Raw genomic sequence first — 14,634 nt, forward strand, 5'->3', positions numbered from 1 at the left:
ACGTCTCGTTATTCTCCTCTGATTCTGTTAGTAATAAACTTCACTTTGCAACCTTAAATTGAGCCCATTTTGTCCTTGAAGTGTTTCTCTCTGCCCTTATCTCACTCATGAACCTTGTGTTAATTTTTTTTCCCTTCTCCACTGCCCAGATGTGGCCGGGGAGGGTGAGGGAGAGACTCTCGTGGGTGCCTGGCGATGGGCCAGCATCAAACCCCGCACAGAGAAACCGATGGGTCACCCCTGACAGTTCATGCCCTTCACCAGGATGCCAGGGGCAGGAAAAACACTGGCAGCTCTCATGCTGCACCCAAACCACACCGGACACCTCTGTGCTCGGCGTGTGTTTAAGGTGTACAACCTCGTGCCATGCGAACTGCTCCTAGACAGTTTATAAGGACTGTAACACAGGAAATTAACCTGTAGCCCTTAGGTTTTACCCCGGTGCCCGCGGGCGGGACAGGAACGGAACGCCGAGGACGGGGGGTCACGCGTGGCCCGGTCACCGCGCTCCCAACGCGAGCAAGGACTAACAGAGCCCAAAGAAAGGCCCGGCGAGACAGGCGCCAGCTGAAGCTCCGGCCCTTCGGGAGCTCCGATGGAGGCATCGGAGCGAGGCTTTCTCTCTAGCCGCAGCGACGGTGACGGAGGGGACGGAAGATCCCCGCGCAGCCCCGGCCGGACTGCGCGGGCACTGCGGGCGTCAGGCGGGCGCGCCGCCCTGCCGAGCTCTGCTCCGCCGGGCCGGCCCCGCTCCCGCCCTCCCGCCAATGACGGCCGCGGCCGTCACCGCGCTACGTCACGGCGCAGCCGCCAAGATGGCGAAGGTGTCGGAGATGTACGACGTGACTTGGGAAGGTAACGCCGCGCAGCCGGCAGTCCCCGCCCGGGGCAGGGGCTGTGCCCGGCCCGACCGGCCCCCGGCCGCGGGGCGGGGAGGCGCTCCCGGAGCGCGGCGGGCTCGGGGCGGCGCCGGACGGCCGTACCCAGGCCTGGGGAACAGCAGCGAGGGGCGGCGGTTTTGGCGGCCGCCCGGCTCCTCGGGCCTTGGGCAGCCGGGCCGCTAAGGCGGCGACCTGCCCTTCGGTACCCGCAGGTCCCCGGGCGGTGACGCGCACCTGGCCCGGAGTGTCCTGCGCTGCCCCGGTGCGCGGCTGGCCAGCCTCTCCTCGCCTCCGCTCCGCGGGGACCGACCCCGCGTCTCCAGGGCACGGCGGCGGCCGCGGCGTCGCCGCTCGCCGGCCTTCTCCCCCTGGGTACCGCGCTTGCCAGCAAAAATGGTCTCTTGGTAGGGTCAGCAGTTTGCGTCATAGTTCATCTTTTGGTGGACTGAAAATTCCCTGATATTCTCGTAAAGCTGTAACATAAGCATTTATGGGGAAGTTTCAAGAAGGTCTGAAGTGGCAAAAGTTTTTGAGAATCCTGCCCTCTGGATATTTACAGCTTTCATATCTGTTCTATCATAATGGTGATTTATTTTTCATATAACAATACTGTCTAAGCTTTACTTGACATTCTCAGTGGTTATTTTTCCATAACTGGTATTAAAATGTGAGCTCAAGACAGCACTCAAGCCCTTTCCAGTCTCCTATCAAGAATAAATGAATGGTTTATACTAACAATTTTGACCATAAAGGGGTAACCTTTAGGTAGGTACCATGCACTGCAAACATTATAGTGTAGAGAAGATAATGCAGAGAAAAGTTATGTGATCTTGCATTTTCATTTATGTACAGCCAGTCTGTGAAGGAATAATTGAGTAGTAGAATAATTCCCCAATCGTGAATTAATGCTTAGTTTGATTTTGTAGCCTAACGGGAGGAACATTGGGAAAACCTTGATTAACCATTATTTTATAGCTCTTGAATGAATGTATAGTACTTGTGAAACTCAGCTTGGGTGGAGATCACGTAGATCATTTACTGTTAGATTTTCACAGAAGCTGCCCTAAACCACCTTGTGTTGAAAAATTTTCCAGTTTTTATCATTCTTGAGCAGATGTTGTTACAAAATTCAGGGACTTAGTTGTTTGAAGTTTTTTTGTGTTTTTTTTTGGTTTTTTTTTCCCCTGGTTGGTCTTGGGTATCAGTGACGGAAAAGAGCAATAAGCTTTTTCACAGAGTGGATAACACACACGTGGACATGTCTGTACATTTTGCCCGACATTGTTTTGGCCCAAGGTGTTGCAGAGTGTGTGCTTATACACTAACTTAGAGGCCAGATGTAGGATATTCAAGCTTACTGCTTCTGGACTTGGCTAATTCATACTGAGGTCAGCTTCCTGCTCTTAGAAATAACCTCCACATTTTGCTTCCAAGAATTCTGATTGACAGTTGTGGCATTGTGATAGGTGTAGAGTTTTGTATATGGGTGGGGTTGAATGAGAAATTTCTGAGGACCAACTTAGGAGTTTTGTCATATCAACTTCTCAGTCTCTTCAAGTATTCATCCAAGTGAAAGGCTGGTGTGTGTTGGTACAAGGGACTGTCTCCATTTTGGAGGCATGCATTTGAAAAATTCAGTATCTTTTCCTCTATTGCAGGAGATGAAAAGTAAAGTGAAAAAGGAGTCCTGCAACAGACCATGCAAGGACTCTTCTTAAAAAAAGATAGCTTTTCTCTTTTCTCTGTGTGAGCTTTAACACATCCTGGTGCAATGTAGCTTTTCTTGGGTGAGGTGATCCAGCAGTGTTATGACCTAGTTCCTAGCAAAGAACTTGAACACAGTTCTAGGAGTTTTATGTAGCTCATTTTGAATCTCTCTGAAATGCCTAATTTATGTGAAACTAGGTGTATGGTTCATATATCCTTTATATACCCAGGCCTTTCTAAACAAGACATTTTATATTTATATATTGCTTAAAGATGAAATTGCAATTCAAGGTTAGGAAAGAATAACATGTAGCAAATGAAATAGTTTGTACCTTGCTTTGCTTTTCACTCAGGTTCTTTGAGACAGAGGTAGGAGTTAATTTTTTTTAGGTACATGCATGGTACAGGTGGTTAGGAAAGATAACTGAAAATAACTGTGTTTTCCAGTGTGGAAGTTGAGGTTTTTATTTTTTCTTTCTTTACTTTGTGACTGTATCTCAAGCTTTAACGTGTATTTGGAAATCTGTGTAGCAGGAAAACATCTTGTTTAACTAAATGGTTTTGATCAATGGACTTAGATGATCCAATACCACAGAGTACTATGGTATTGAAAGAGAAGCTTATACATGTTATGTAACATATTTTACAGTAAAGCTTATTTACTTGAGACAAAAGTGATATGTTGCTCCTTTTTTTATTTTATTTTAATACTGGTTCTAATTATTCTAGAGAAAATGGCATATTTCCTGGTTCCTTCATAAATAAAAGAATTAGAAACAATATGGAGTGACAGGAAACCAAAAACTGTGGGTATAGCCTGGAGCGTGATGTAGTAGGTTTGCACATCACTTGGTAGCTGGTGATGTGTAGCCTCTTACTAGGACTTTCTTAAGCTATGTAGAACTTCATAGAATAAATATTTCTCATATTTTCAGTAATACATTAAAGATGAATTTGTCATGAGTGGAAATATTTAAAAAAAGCAAACACCGGTGTAACTTCATTTTAGGAGCAAGTTTTGGAGTACACAAGTGTAAAATTAGCACAATCTGCAAACAGGCAGCAGTTCAAGAACTATTAAAATAACAACTGACTTTCACAGAAAATGCATCTGACATATTGTCAGAATTGGACAGAATGAGCCAGGTTTTCTTTTCTTAACCTTGCACAGCAGCATAGTGGTGTTAAACACATCACACCCTGCTAAAGGAAAGCAGTGCCTTTCAGCTGTCACTGCTGAGCTTTTTGGGGATCTTTGAGTGCTGTCATGGCAATTCTTGTTTCAGTCAATAATTCTCTTAAGTGGTTATCAAAATGAAAAAGAGAAAGGAGTGGTATATTCTTTAAACTAGCTTTCTTTTGATATAAATTGAAAAAGTGAAGAAGTATTTTTTTAGATTTTTATTAGGTCTGAATGCCTCTTGCTTAATTTCTCTGTAACATTAAATTAGTACTGCTATTTTCTGTATTAAAAATTGCACTCCTTCAATAGTGGCACTTCAGAAGTTTTCACTAGCATGTTCATGTGAGACTTTTTTCTAGGAACTCTTTATCATTTTTGAAAATCTCATAAAATGCTTTATAAGATGAAGTTTACCAGTGTGTGTATTTCTTGCAAATGTTTGTATCTGGGAACATATTATATACAAAAAGAGAAAATTCCAAATGAATTTAAAAATGGAGCACTTCTGCCTTTAATGTTAGGTTGCAAACTCCCTTTCTGTGACTTAGAAAATGAATTCATATTCAATTTGTATATCAAGTCTTTAGGAAATAGGAAACAGTCCAGCATTTCATCTCTGTAATAATCTATGTGCAATTAGCTGTTTCTGATGTGATTTTGTTCTGGGCTGTCTTTGGTTTCTTTTAGCTATTCCTAATTTTCAGTTGTAATCAAAGAGTCAGATCAGTTTACTCTGGGGTTTACATATGGGTTTTTGGGATTACAGCAGGCAAAGGTGAGAAGCTGGGTTTTTTTATTTATTGAAGCCCTTTTGACAGCAGAGTTGCCAGGGTTAGAGGCAGCATCTGCAGCACCCAGCATGATGCCTGTGCCTCTGCCTGTACTTGCCAGATGAGAGTGAACAGAGGTGGGCTGTGGGTGAAGATTTGGTGTCTGTAGCAGAGAATCAATATACAAATGAGCTCTGGAAATATAATGGCTGTGGGGTCCCTGAGTGGCTGCTGTGGTAGCAGCAATATACCAAGGTGACATTCTGGAGTTTGCAATTTCTGTCTGCCCTAAAGTGGTGATTTCTTTCATTTCATCAGGTGCTTGTAGATATCAAGGACTTGAAAACTATGATCCAATTCATCAGTGGAAGTGTAGGTAATTATAAGAGGATTATTTCAATCTGGTTGCTCAGGCCAAGTGAACTGACGCCTTACTGGACACAAAAATGAAACACTGGTTGTGTCTCTTGGCTCGTGTGGTTTTGGGCAAAAGCAAACATTGTCCCAAGTGCCTCTGTTCCTTAGACCTTGGAACATTTTGATTTACACATGCCGTGGGTGCCAGTTTGGAAAAAGCCAAATCTAAAACAAATGTATCAATTGCTCAGCAACAGCCTATAGATGACAGGAGAATTTTAATTAAAATTTGGACATTTCTTTACCTTACTTGTTTTTTTCATTTAAAATCTGTAATTGTGTCTCCCCAGCCTTGTAGTATGTCTCCAAGACTCAAGTTATTATTGTCTGACTCTTTTGATAGATTTCTTAGTAAATTTCTTAGTATTCATTGTTTGACAACATTGTAAAAAGACTTGTATAATTTTACTGCAGTTCTTAGTGGGTTTTTTTTCTTCTAGCTTTTACATAAAATTCAGTATTTCTAAAATCAATAAGTGTTTCATTCATCAGTTGATGTTCTATTCTTTGTCCTTGAAGTTTTTTTCCATTGCTGTAAATGTTGGACTTGTGTGATGAATAGTAGATGTACCTTCTGTTAATACATAATTCAGACACTATTCCATTTGGAATCACACTGGAATGAAGGCATTGATAATTTCCAAGTAAATGAGTGGATGGAAATCAGACAGCTTATTTATTTTTAGGAGTTTAGCTTGTCAGCTTTTGTGAATGTTTGTGTTCGCTCACATTCTTGCCGTCTAACGTTGAATTTCCAGGGACCATCATATGTCTAGAACCATTTAACTTTGCCCATGCATATGAAATGTAACCCTGTGGTGGTTTTGGTTGAATTTCAAAACACGAAATGTAGCACAAAAACAGTCTTATGAGCGATCCGAGATCACTTCAGGTAGATGGAACAACTTTTAGTGCTTAATTTTTAACTGTCATTTACATTAACTCTATGTTTTGAAGTGCAAGAAAAACTGACAGTGTTTAGATCTATCGCAGTATTTGTTTTTCCAGATGTTGCAAAGTTTTTAAAAAATACTAGCAACAGTTATCCTGGTACCTTCTTATTAGTAAAACCTCTGTCTAGTAATGGAAACTATTTATTTTCCTTAAGTTTTCTCAAAATTAGTTCTTGTGTATAGAACAGCTATACTTAGATAAATGTATGTGCATATAAAATCACATTCTTAGCAATTTCCTGGTTTAGAGGAGAAATAAAGCTCAGGCAAGGTAGTGTTCTCTATCTGACTTACTGAATATGTCTGCTCTCTTGATCTTAAATGTACTCTTGAAACAAAAATCTTAAAATAAACTGTCATTTCTGCCTTGCCTAGGTAAACAGTGACAGTTTTTATACCTTTGGACACTTCCCTGGTGTAGAAAGCCTTCACATCCTTGTGTACTTTTATTGAAGCTCCTTTCTCTAGGAATGTGTAGATTCCTTTCAGAGTGGAAGTTCTAATGTTTTTTTCTAAAATTGTAAGTTGCATTTCTGCTACCTGTAGGATAACTAGGTATAATTTTTTTTTACTTCATGTGTTATTGTCCTGAGAGACTGCTAACTTAGAAATTGAATTGGTAATGTTAGAGCATGAGGACAGTTGGGTTAATAAGGTTTCAGAGATCGTTCTCTAGTGATTTTTTAATTTTAGTAGAGGTCACTTTCATACCTCTGTTGCTCTTTAACTCATCCCATTCTTCAGATGTGTGTCTTATCTATCCTATGCACATTCAAATGCCATTACTCTCTGAAAATCTCTTTTTTTTTTGCCCCTTTGCCCACAGATATGCGTGATAAAATGAGAAAATGGAGGGAAGAAAATTACCGAAACAGTGAACAGATAGTGGATGTTGGAGAAGAGTTAATTAATGAATATGCATCTAAACTTGGAGATGACAGTAAGTAAATAAATATTATTGTAAAAGTTTCCGTGTCTGATTTGGTTTTCTTTTTTTCAATCTGTATTTTAGTTAACAGCCTTTATATGGTCTTCCAGTATGTGCTGATGTTGATGAAGTATATATTGCTTTCTTAGTCTAATAGGCTTCCAGAATTCCATGAGCTTTTTTCTTTTCCAAATGTGGGCTGCAGTGAAAACAGCCATAAAAATTACATTATAGAACTGTTAGCTTGCTCTATTAGTATTCAGACTGCAATGTGAAAACTTAATTTGAAAGTATTACTAAGATATTATTTGCATGACTTTCAGTTCTTCAACACTGTGACAGAAATTGAAGCAAGTCCTCACAGGGATCTGTCTAGAACATGGCAATTATGATGTTGGGAAAAATAGAGAATTAGAGCTTTTTTGCCTTTCAAGATGTCAGAAAGTACTTTGGCACTAAAAGCAGTAAATTGCTTAAATAAGTTGTTGATTATTTCCAGCAGTTTCTTAATTTGTTTGTGTTTCAGCCATGATCTGTGTGAATAGAAGGGGAAAAATGTACAGACAGAATTAATTAATCCTGTTTACATGATAGGTGCTTCCTATTATCTCAAACAAACCCCAAATTAATTATCTGCATTTATTGTCTCTTTGTGTCCAGTTTGGATAATTTATGAGCAGGTGATGATTGCTGCCCTGGACTGCAGTCGAGATGATTTGGCCTTGGTGAGTTTTCAAGCTGACTTGTCTTTCACACTGTATGTATTCATCCTGGGTGTCTCTTCCAGATAGTTTTCTGGGAGCTACAGCATATTCTAAACTCCATAGCTTGGACTGGTAGAAAGAATATCTATCAAGAAATGCACAGCTATGAAGAAACTGCCACCACCTACCTCCTCTGAGGCATAACTTTGTTTAGACAGATCACATCTCTTCCAATAGCCATGAAAATATTTACAGCTATTCTGGTATGGGCTAAAGGTCAAGAATAATATTGAAGTTGCCATATTGTACAGAGAGTGTTTGTTTATTGAAAACCTCTCAAATTATATTGATTTTCTGAATGCTTTGAGGTAAAATGACCCATCTTAAATATATTATATGTCATGTTGACTACCCTGAAAGAAAGTCACATATTGGAGCAGGTCTTCAAGATTAATAAGGAGCTGTACTGCATGGTGTTTAAGGAAAGGCTGGGAGTTCTGTGTTAAATCTTTGGAAAGCCAAGAAGGGATTTTTGAATACTGATGGGAAGGAAGGTATAAAGAAGGTGAGTACATATTTGCATAGGCGTGCAGCAGAAGACAATGTGGGACATAAGCTGTAACAAAGGCAATTCCACTTACATATTATGAAAAATTTAGTGAAAGCTTATGACAAATAGCATGTTGAAGCTGTGGAATCTCCTTTGGAAATGCTTAAAAATAGACTGGGATATGGCTCTGCACTCCCTTGGAAACTGGCTCTGTTTTGAGTGGGGACTTGGAGCAGGTGACCTCCAAAAGTCCATTGCAATCCAGGTTATTTGGTGGTTGTTGAGAAAAATATTGTTAATAGATATTTGAGTCAATTTTAATGCAAATTTATTTGAATTATATAAATAAGAATAGAGATAGAATTAACTTATTTTGAACTGTAACCTGTTTGTTAAATTAAAAACAAAAAAAGCCACTGAAACAAACAAAACAACTCAGTCAGCTTAGCTGATCCTTGAAAGGCAAAATCAGGAAGAAGCAAAAGTTTGTCTTACAGGAAAATGTTAATAATCTTTTCACTGCTCTTTCACAAAACAGTCAGAAGAAAACAGAGGCTTACCTTGTGCCCTGAAAGCCATCAAGCTTGAGCTTATTCTAAGTAAAAAGCCATTTTCAGGGCTCCAGGTCTTTCACTGCAACTACATCTCCAGTGACTTGCTCTCCATCAGATGACAAAATACCTCATAAAATCTTTGAGGTTTGTGCGATGTCATTTGGGTAAAACTTAATGCAAGGGAGGTGAAGGTAGGCAGAACGAGACAGGGTTATCTGGCCATATATATATATATAAAATTATATATAAAATATAAAAAAAAATTAAATAAATATATATATATATGTATGTATGTATGTATATGTATATTGAAATGGAATATGCTGGAAAATGTAGTACAAGACTGAACTTATGAACCCACTGAACTTCCCTCTCTTTTGTCCCTCAGAAGAAAATACTGTTATAGTATAGCCATTTGTTTAAACAAAAACAAATAGACTTACTGTTTAAATAAATAAATTTCTGTGTCCTGATTTATATGTAAAACAGATTTGGTCTTTATTTTCAGGGTCTTTTAAAGAAGACTTTCACAAAATTGTTGACAGAGCCAGTGTTGAAAGATCAGTTGTGAAACGTTCTTTGTTTTTACTAACCCTGGCAGGGAGTTTAAATTTCAGTGTCTGCTCTTTAAGGAATATTGCTTGAGATGAGAGAATGCAACATTTTGTATAGCTTGGAAAAGAGATTAAAAGCATAGGTGGAAACTTAGAGGATTTTTTTTTCTTGTTTTGTTTTCTTTTGTTTTAATTTGATTGATTTATGATAAATAAGTGGTTAATTTGAACAAGTTAACATCATCTGTGGCATTTTACTAGAGCTGTAGCCTCAAAGCCGACAAACAGCTTTGGCTCTTCTGTTTTTTAAGCAGTGAGATTTTGACAGCTGGGATGCATTTTTTGGGGGGGATAGGTATTGTCTACTCCAAATGAGAAGCTGAGGTAGTTTTCAGAGTAGTTTCTCTGACTTTAATCTTTTGTTTTTCTTTCCTTAATTATTACTTTGTCCTTTCTGTCCTGCACCAAAACCCCATGTGTAATGCATGCCAGTTGGTTCACACAGGTGGTTTAGTGCAATCACCTATTGTTGGCAGCACTTGCATTACCAGTGTTTAACCTACTGAAGTCCAGGTTTACATTTCTCTGCCTTTGTCTGATGTTTAAAAAGTCAGAAAGCAAATAAAGTGCAAGTTGAAATTTCACGTACAAATTGTGTTTGCCATTGTAACAGAGAATTCTGAGAGAACGTCACAAGTAGATTACTGACATGGTGCAGAACCAGTCCTCAATAAAATAAATTATTATAGGGATTACAAGTCCCAGTTTAAAAAGAGGTCATTCAGTTCTGCTGAGTCCAGAACATTTAGAAGATATAGCTGGTGTAGTTTATTCATGTGCTTTTGGTTTTATCAGTGTTACAGTGAGTTGGTCATGACTTTCCTACAACTTTTCCTGTCACTTTTTTGTGTCTGATAGCTTAATCTACAGTTTATTTTGGCCCCTGGACTGCTGTGTTCCGTTGAGTAATGGTTGTATAGTGAGATCTAATGTGAACAATTCTCATCTTGCATTACTCCTGCACTTCAGCACTACTTTCATATTGTCAGTGAGGATTTTTTAGATGTAAAAGTCCATCCACAGATTGTGGACTTTAGTATTGTAAATGTTATAATTTTTTTTATTTGTACCTTTTTTGAGAAAAATAGTACGTGTGTTTATAAAAATCACTATCCTTCAGGGTTCACTGATCACTAGGCCATAGGATGGATTTATTGTATGCAAAAGTTGTTTTTTAAGTCTACAAGGTTGTCAGGGTTTTAAAAGCTGGAGTGAATCTCCTTTTCTGGAGTTTTTTGTAAATTTTTCTGTCTCTTAAGAATGGTCAGAGATTAGTTCTGTCATCATGTAACATACTGCTAAGTACATGTAGTTTTTTTATGACTGGAGTAACAGCAGTTCACCTAGACATCACTCAAAGTGCCAGTAAGCAATTTCTGTGCTAAGCCTGAGCCTTTCTATGTGAAATTGCACTGTAAGAATCTTGGTTCTCTGCAAATTAAGTTGATTGTGATGCAAGTAGTCTGTTCTTGCTTGAGGCGAGGCATCACAACTTTGGTCACTGTTGCTTTTCACTCTTCTATTACTTAGCATCTGGGAGAGATGCGAATATTCCTCTTGGATGTGGTTTAGCAACCTGTTTATCTACAAAAACAAAGAGGGATCCTACTGATTGTTACTGATTTGTACTTTGTCCTTTGACCAGTGGATTTGATGAGATGGAGCAGATTATGTAGGTAGGCCTCTGCTAGAACCTTATGTCTGAAGACCAAGTTTCTAAGTTGAGTTGCATAAATAAGTGCCTGGAAGAGGATTCAGTGTGAAGCTTTTAACCTGATGCACACCACTGGTCTGTTTTGAGAGCCTGTGGACTCTCCTGCCTCCAACTGCCATGAGTCAGCTAGGAACTTCACAGTGCTATTTAGCTACGTCCATGATATGGTTATGAGTTAGCTTGCTGTGGGGAAGTTGTGACCCAGTCCTTCTACCAAATGTCCTCTTCTAATCCAGAAAAATCTGTCTGTGATGAATTCTTTTTATCCAGCCCAGGTGTCTCATTGATTTCAGGAGTTAAAAATTATGCCTCGTCTGCCAGCAGGCTGTACCCAAGCCAGTGGCAAACATTTTCTTTGGATTTCAAAGTTTTATTTTAAAAATAAACACAGAGCATTGTGTTAGCATAGTTTGTTCCATTGTGAAATATCCATTTATTAAAGAAGTATCACTTAAGCTCTCAATGTCTTTTTTTTTTTTTTTTACTGTCTTGTGTTAGTTACTATGGGGCAACTAAATAGAATTCAAGTTGTAATAGTGTCAGAGCTGTTTTAGTAGGTGAGTGTAATTTTCTGGGCAAATAACTATTTCCAAGGGGGCCCGACAATCTAATGCCCTGTATGGAAGATACTTCTTAAAATCAGTCATCTAACAGGCAGAATTTCAGTTTTCAACCTTCTCTTTTTATTGCTTGTTTTAAAAATTGGTATTTACTTTTACTCATAACAGGCATGGCAGGTAGTTGAATTATGAGCGAAGGCCTTTTTTTTCTGGTTTATTTTTCTTCTAGCTTCTGTGAAGATAATTATATTCACAATAGTATTTTTGGTTCTTTGTATAGTTTTGTCTTCAGGAACTGAGGCGGCAGTTTCCTGGGAGCCACCGAGTTAAACGATTAACTGGAATGAGATTTGAAGCCATGGAAAGGTAAAACCAGAATTTTAAAAAATGTACTTTCTGTCTGAAAAAAATGTTTGCTCTTTCTTAAGAAAGCATTCAGCCATTGCAAAATGGCAAAATAATGCTGAGCAGTTTCTTTATAGGAAATAACAGTGTCCATGATGATATTAAGATTTTTAGACATCTCTGTTGAATTTTTGCAGGTACTGTGCATTGTTTAACTTTTGCAGTCTTCCCATCAGAGATCATAGATCAGAAGGATCTCTTACTTCACAGCTTAAGCCATTACATAGTAGAGCACTGCACAGTTTTTTGCCAGATTCTGTGAGGCCTAGGTTTCATCTCAGAGAGCTAGGGCAGCATATGAAAGTCAGTGCCACGGGTTTTTTTGCTTCAGCTGTTGTTCTGTACTCCTGATTACTGCAGGGTGCAGCTCTTTACCCTTGTTTCCTGAATGTGAGTAAATGAACTTAAAAAATATTAAACCTATAGAGTTTGTTATAGAAACAAATCAAAAACAACTGGAATAGAATGGCTGAACATGAAATTCAGACTGACCTTTTTGAAATATCATGTTGAAGGGTTATAACATACTAAGTTCAACAGAAATCACTAAAATAATGAACAGATCAAAACTTTGCAACTTTCCAAATCAATGACCTCAGGACTTGAGGATTAGCTTTATTGTACACATTTCCCCTTGGATACATCTTTGTTGTCAACATTCTGTTCTGTAGGACTTGTCTTGGGTGTTAAGAATGACTTCCAGTGCATTTGAATGGTAGGAAATCTGTTCCATGCCACATTTTGCACAAAGTTGGAGCCTTTGGGCCATCTTGATAAAAAGAAATTGGAAGTATGGCTTAAATGCTTTTTTAAAAGATACTTACTTAGCATATGTTTTTCATCCAATACATTCTTGCAAAATTAGCTTTGAAAATGGTATTTGATATGAAACACTGATAAATGTCCATTGCTTGGATCAACGAGAATGAATAAATGGACTCCATTCTCAGGAGCTGTCTCAGGGCAGCCAGATGCTCTGTTTCACACTCACTTTATATAAGGTGCATATTTTTGAAGAATTTCCATTAAACTTAGCTCTCTTGTCTTCATTTTATATAGGGTAGGAAGACAGAGAATTACAGCAGTTTTTCACCCTTCCCAAAACCTATTCAGAAGTACAATGGATCATAATTCTGTTCAGGCTTATGTGTCTGTATTAAAGATGTTACTGCATGGGACCTGATCTTTGTGGGGGATAACTGCTGGACAAATATCATGCCTGGTTTCAGCAGTGAAGTACTATTGAGATCAGAGTATCAAGGACCAGAGAAAGTAACAAAACTCAGAAGTTTTCTTGTCCATAGGTTTTCCCTAGAAGCCAGAGCAGAAAGAGGCTTCAGCTTGGGGTTGTTTTGAACAGGAACCCATCTGCAGGTGCTCTAAGCCTTGCCCCAGAGGAGCGTGTCTTGTCTCCCCCAACTAAAAACGAAATCCAGAAAGATTTAGGCTGTAGGCATCATGTTTCACTTCAGTTGAAGTGAACTTATTAAATTCTAAGTGACTTGTAGGATCTAGGGAGGATCCTGCTTCCCCTGACAGGAAAAGGAAACAGTGAAGACCATCCCCATAGACTGGGACATCCCTGTAGACACTTGCTAATAAAAAGAATAATGTTCTGGAACTTCACCATGTTAAGCTGGGATTATGGCCATCAGATGGAGTCTTCTAAAATGCATTTGACAGAGCAGCAACTAACACAGAACACAAATACTGCATTTTACAGCACGTCTGCTCAAGTCTGTAGCAGTCAACTTCTGCTCGTTTCTGCTTTTGTGCTTCCTTTCACAGTAGTTCCTATACCTTAGGGTAGCTGGAGTGGGCAGCTGAGCTATGGTACTGTCAGCAGTGCTTAGGGAACAGTGCAAATATGTAAATGAGTGTCTAAGGTGATGTCTAAGGAATGTGGAGCATCAGAAGTCAATCAGTAGTATCTCTGACAAACTGCTTGTCAAACCACATATGAAGACACAATATATGCCCTCGTTCTGTGGCAATAGCACAACAGCTGGGTAGTGAAATGTGGTTTAAAATGAATTCTTTCATTTGTTGGTGCCGTGTATACAGCTGACTGTTTCCCCAGAAGTTTTGAAGGTTAGAAGTGCTCATAGCACCTGAAGTAACTTGTTTCAAGCACACTTCAGATAGCAGAATTAATTGATAAACAAATAAAAAAAAGTGGGAAATGATGGAAAACATTTTCTGTTAAGATTTGTGTTATAATCTGTGGTAGACGCCCATAGGAATCTTTCCAGTTTCCTCTATGCAACTACTTATATTTTTTCAAGTCACAACAGAAGGAACTTTACATGAAGTTTTAAGTTGCAACAATGAAGTGGAATGTCATTATTTTGGATTGCTTTTCAAGTTTTGGAGTTTCTGTTTCTTGGGAGATGTGAAAGGGGGAGTAGGGATGTGATGGTTAAACCTATTCAGTAGACATCAAGAGAACAGGAGAGTAAGATGCTGCATGTAAAAAATCCAAGTTGCTGCTGAAACAGTATTTCATGAAGCAATTTCCATGGGTTTTTCTTAATTGGTGACAGAAAATTCTGCTGTTTATACTAAGCACTCTCAAAATACTTTTTTATAAATATGGTTTGCTTAGTATATGTATATTATATTTCAGTACAAAAAATGCAGGAGGGTTGTTAGCTATTGTAGGGAGAGTCAAAACATCAGAAGTTCTGTCTTAGC

At 38.9% G+C, this 14,634-nt stretch overlaps 1 protein-coding gene across 2 annotated transcripts in view; it reads left to right on the forward strand.

Moving 5' to 3' along the window:
• Positions 1 to 760: 760 nt before the first annotated feature.
• Positions 761 to 14,634, forward strand: part of EMC2 (ER membrane protein complex subunit 2) — a 36,062-nt gene continuing 22,188 nt past the window's right edge. For both annotated transcript variants that reach the window (XM_050970466.1, XM_050970467.1), the window contains exons 1-4: positions 761 to 855; positions 6,738 to 6,851; positions 7,500 to 7,564; positions 11,816 to 11,901. In XM_050970466.1, the coding sequence (XP_050826423.1) occupies positions 768 to 855; positions 6,738 to 6,851; positions 7,500 to 7,564; positions 11,816 to 11,901 (353 nt within the window). In that variant the 5' untranslated portion in view covers positions 761 to 767. The remainder of the gene's footprint in view (positions 856 to 6,737; positions 6,852 to 7,499; positions 7,565 to 11,815; positions 11,902 to 14,634) is intronic.

This window comes from Serinus canaria, chromosome 2 (genome assembly GCF_022539315.1).
Source record: "Serinus canaria isolate serCan28SL12 chromosome 2, serCan2020, whole genome shotgun sequence".
NCBI classification, from domain to species: Eukaryota; Metazoa; Chordata; class Aves; order Passeriformes; family Fringillidae; genus Serinus; species Serinus canaria.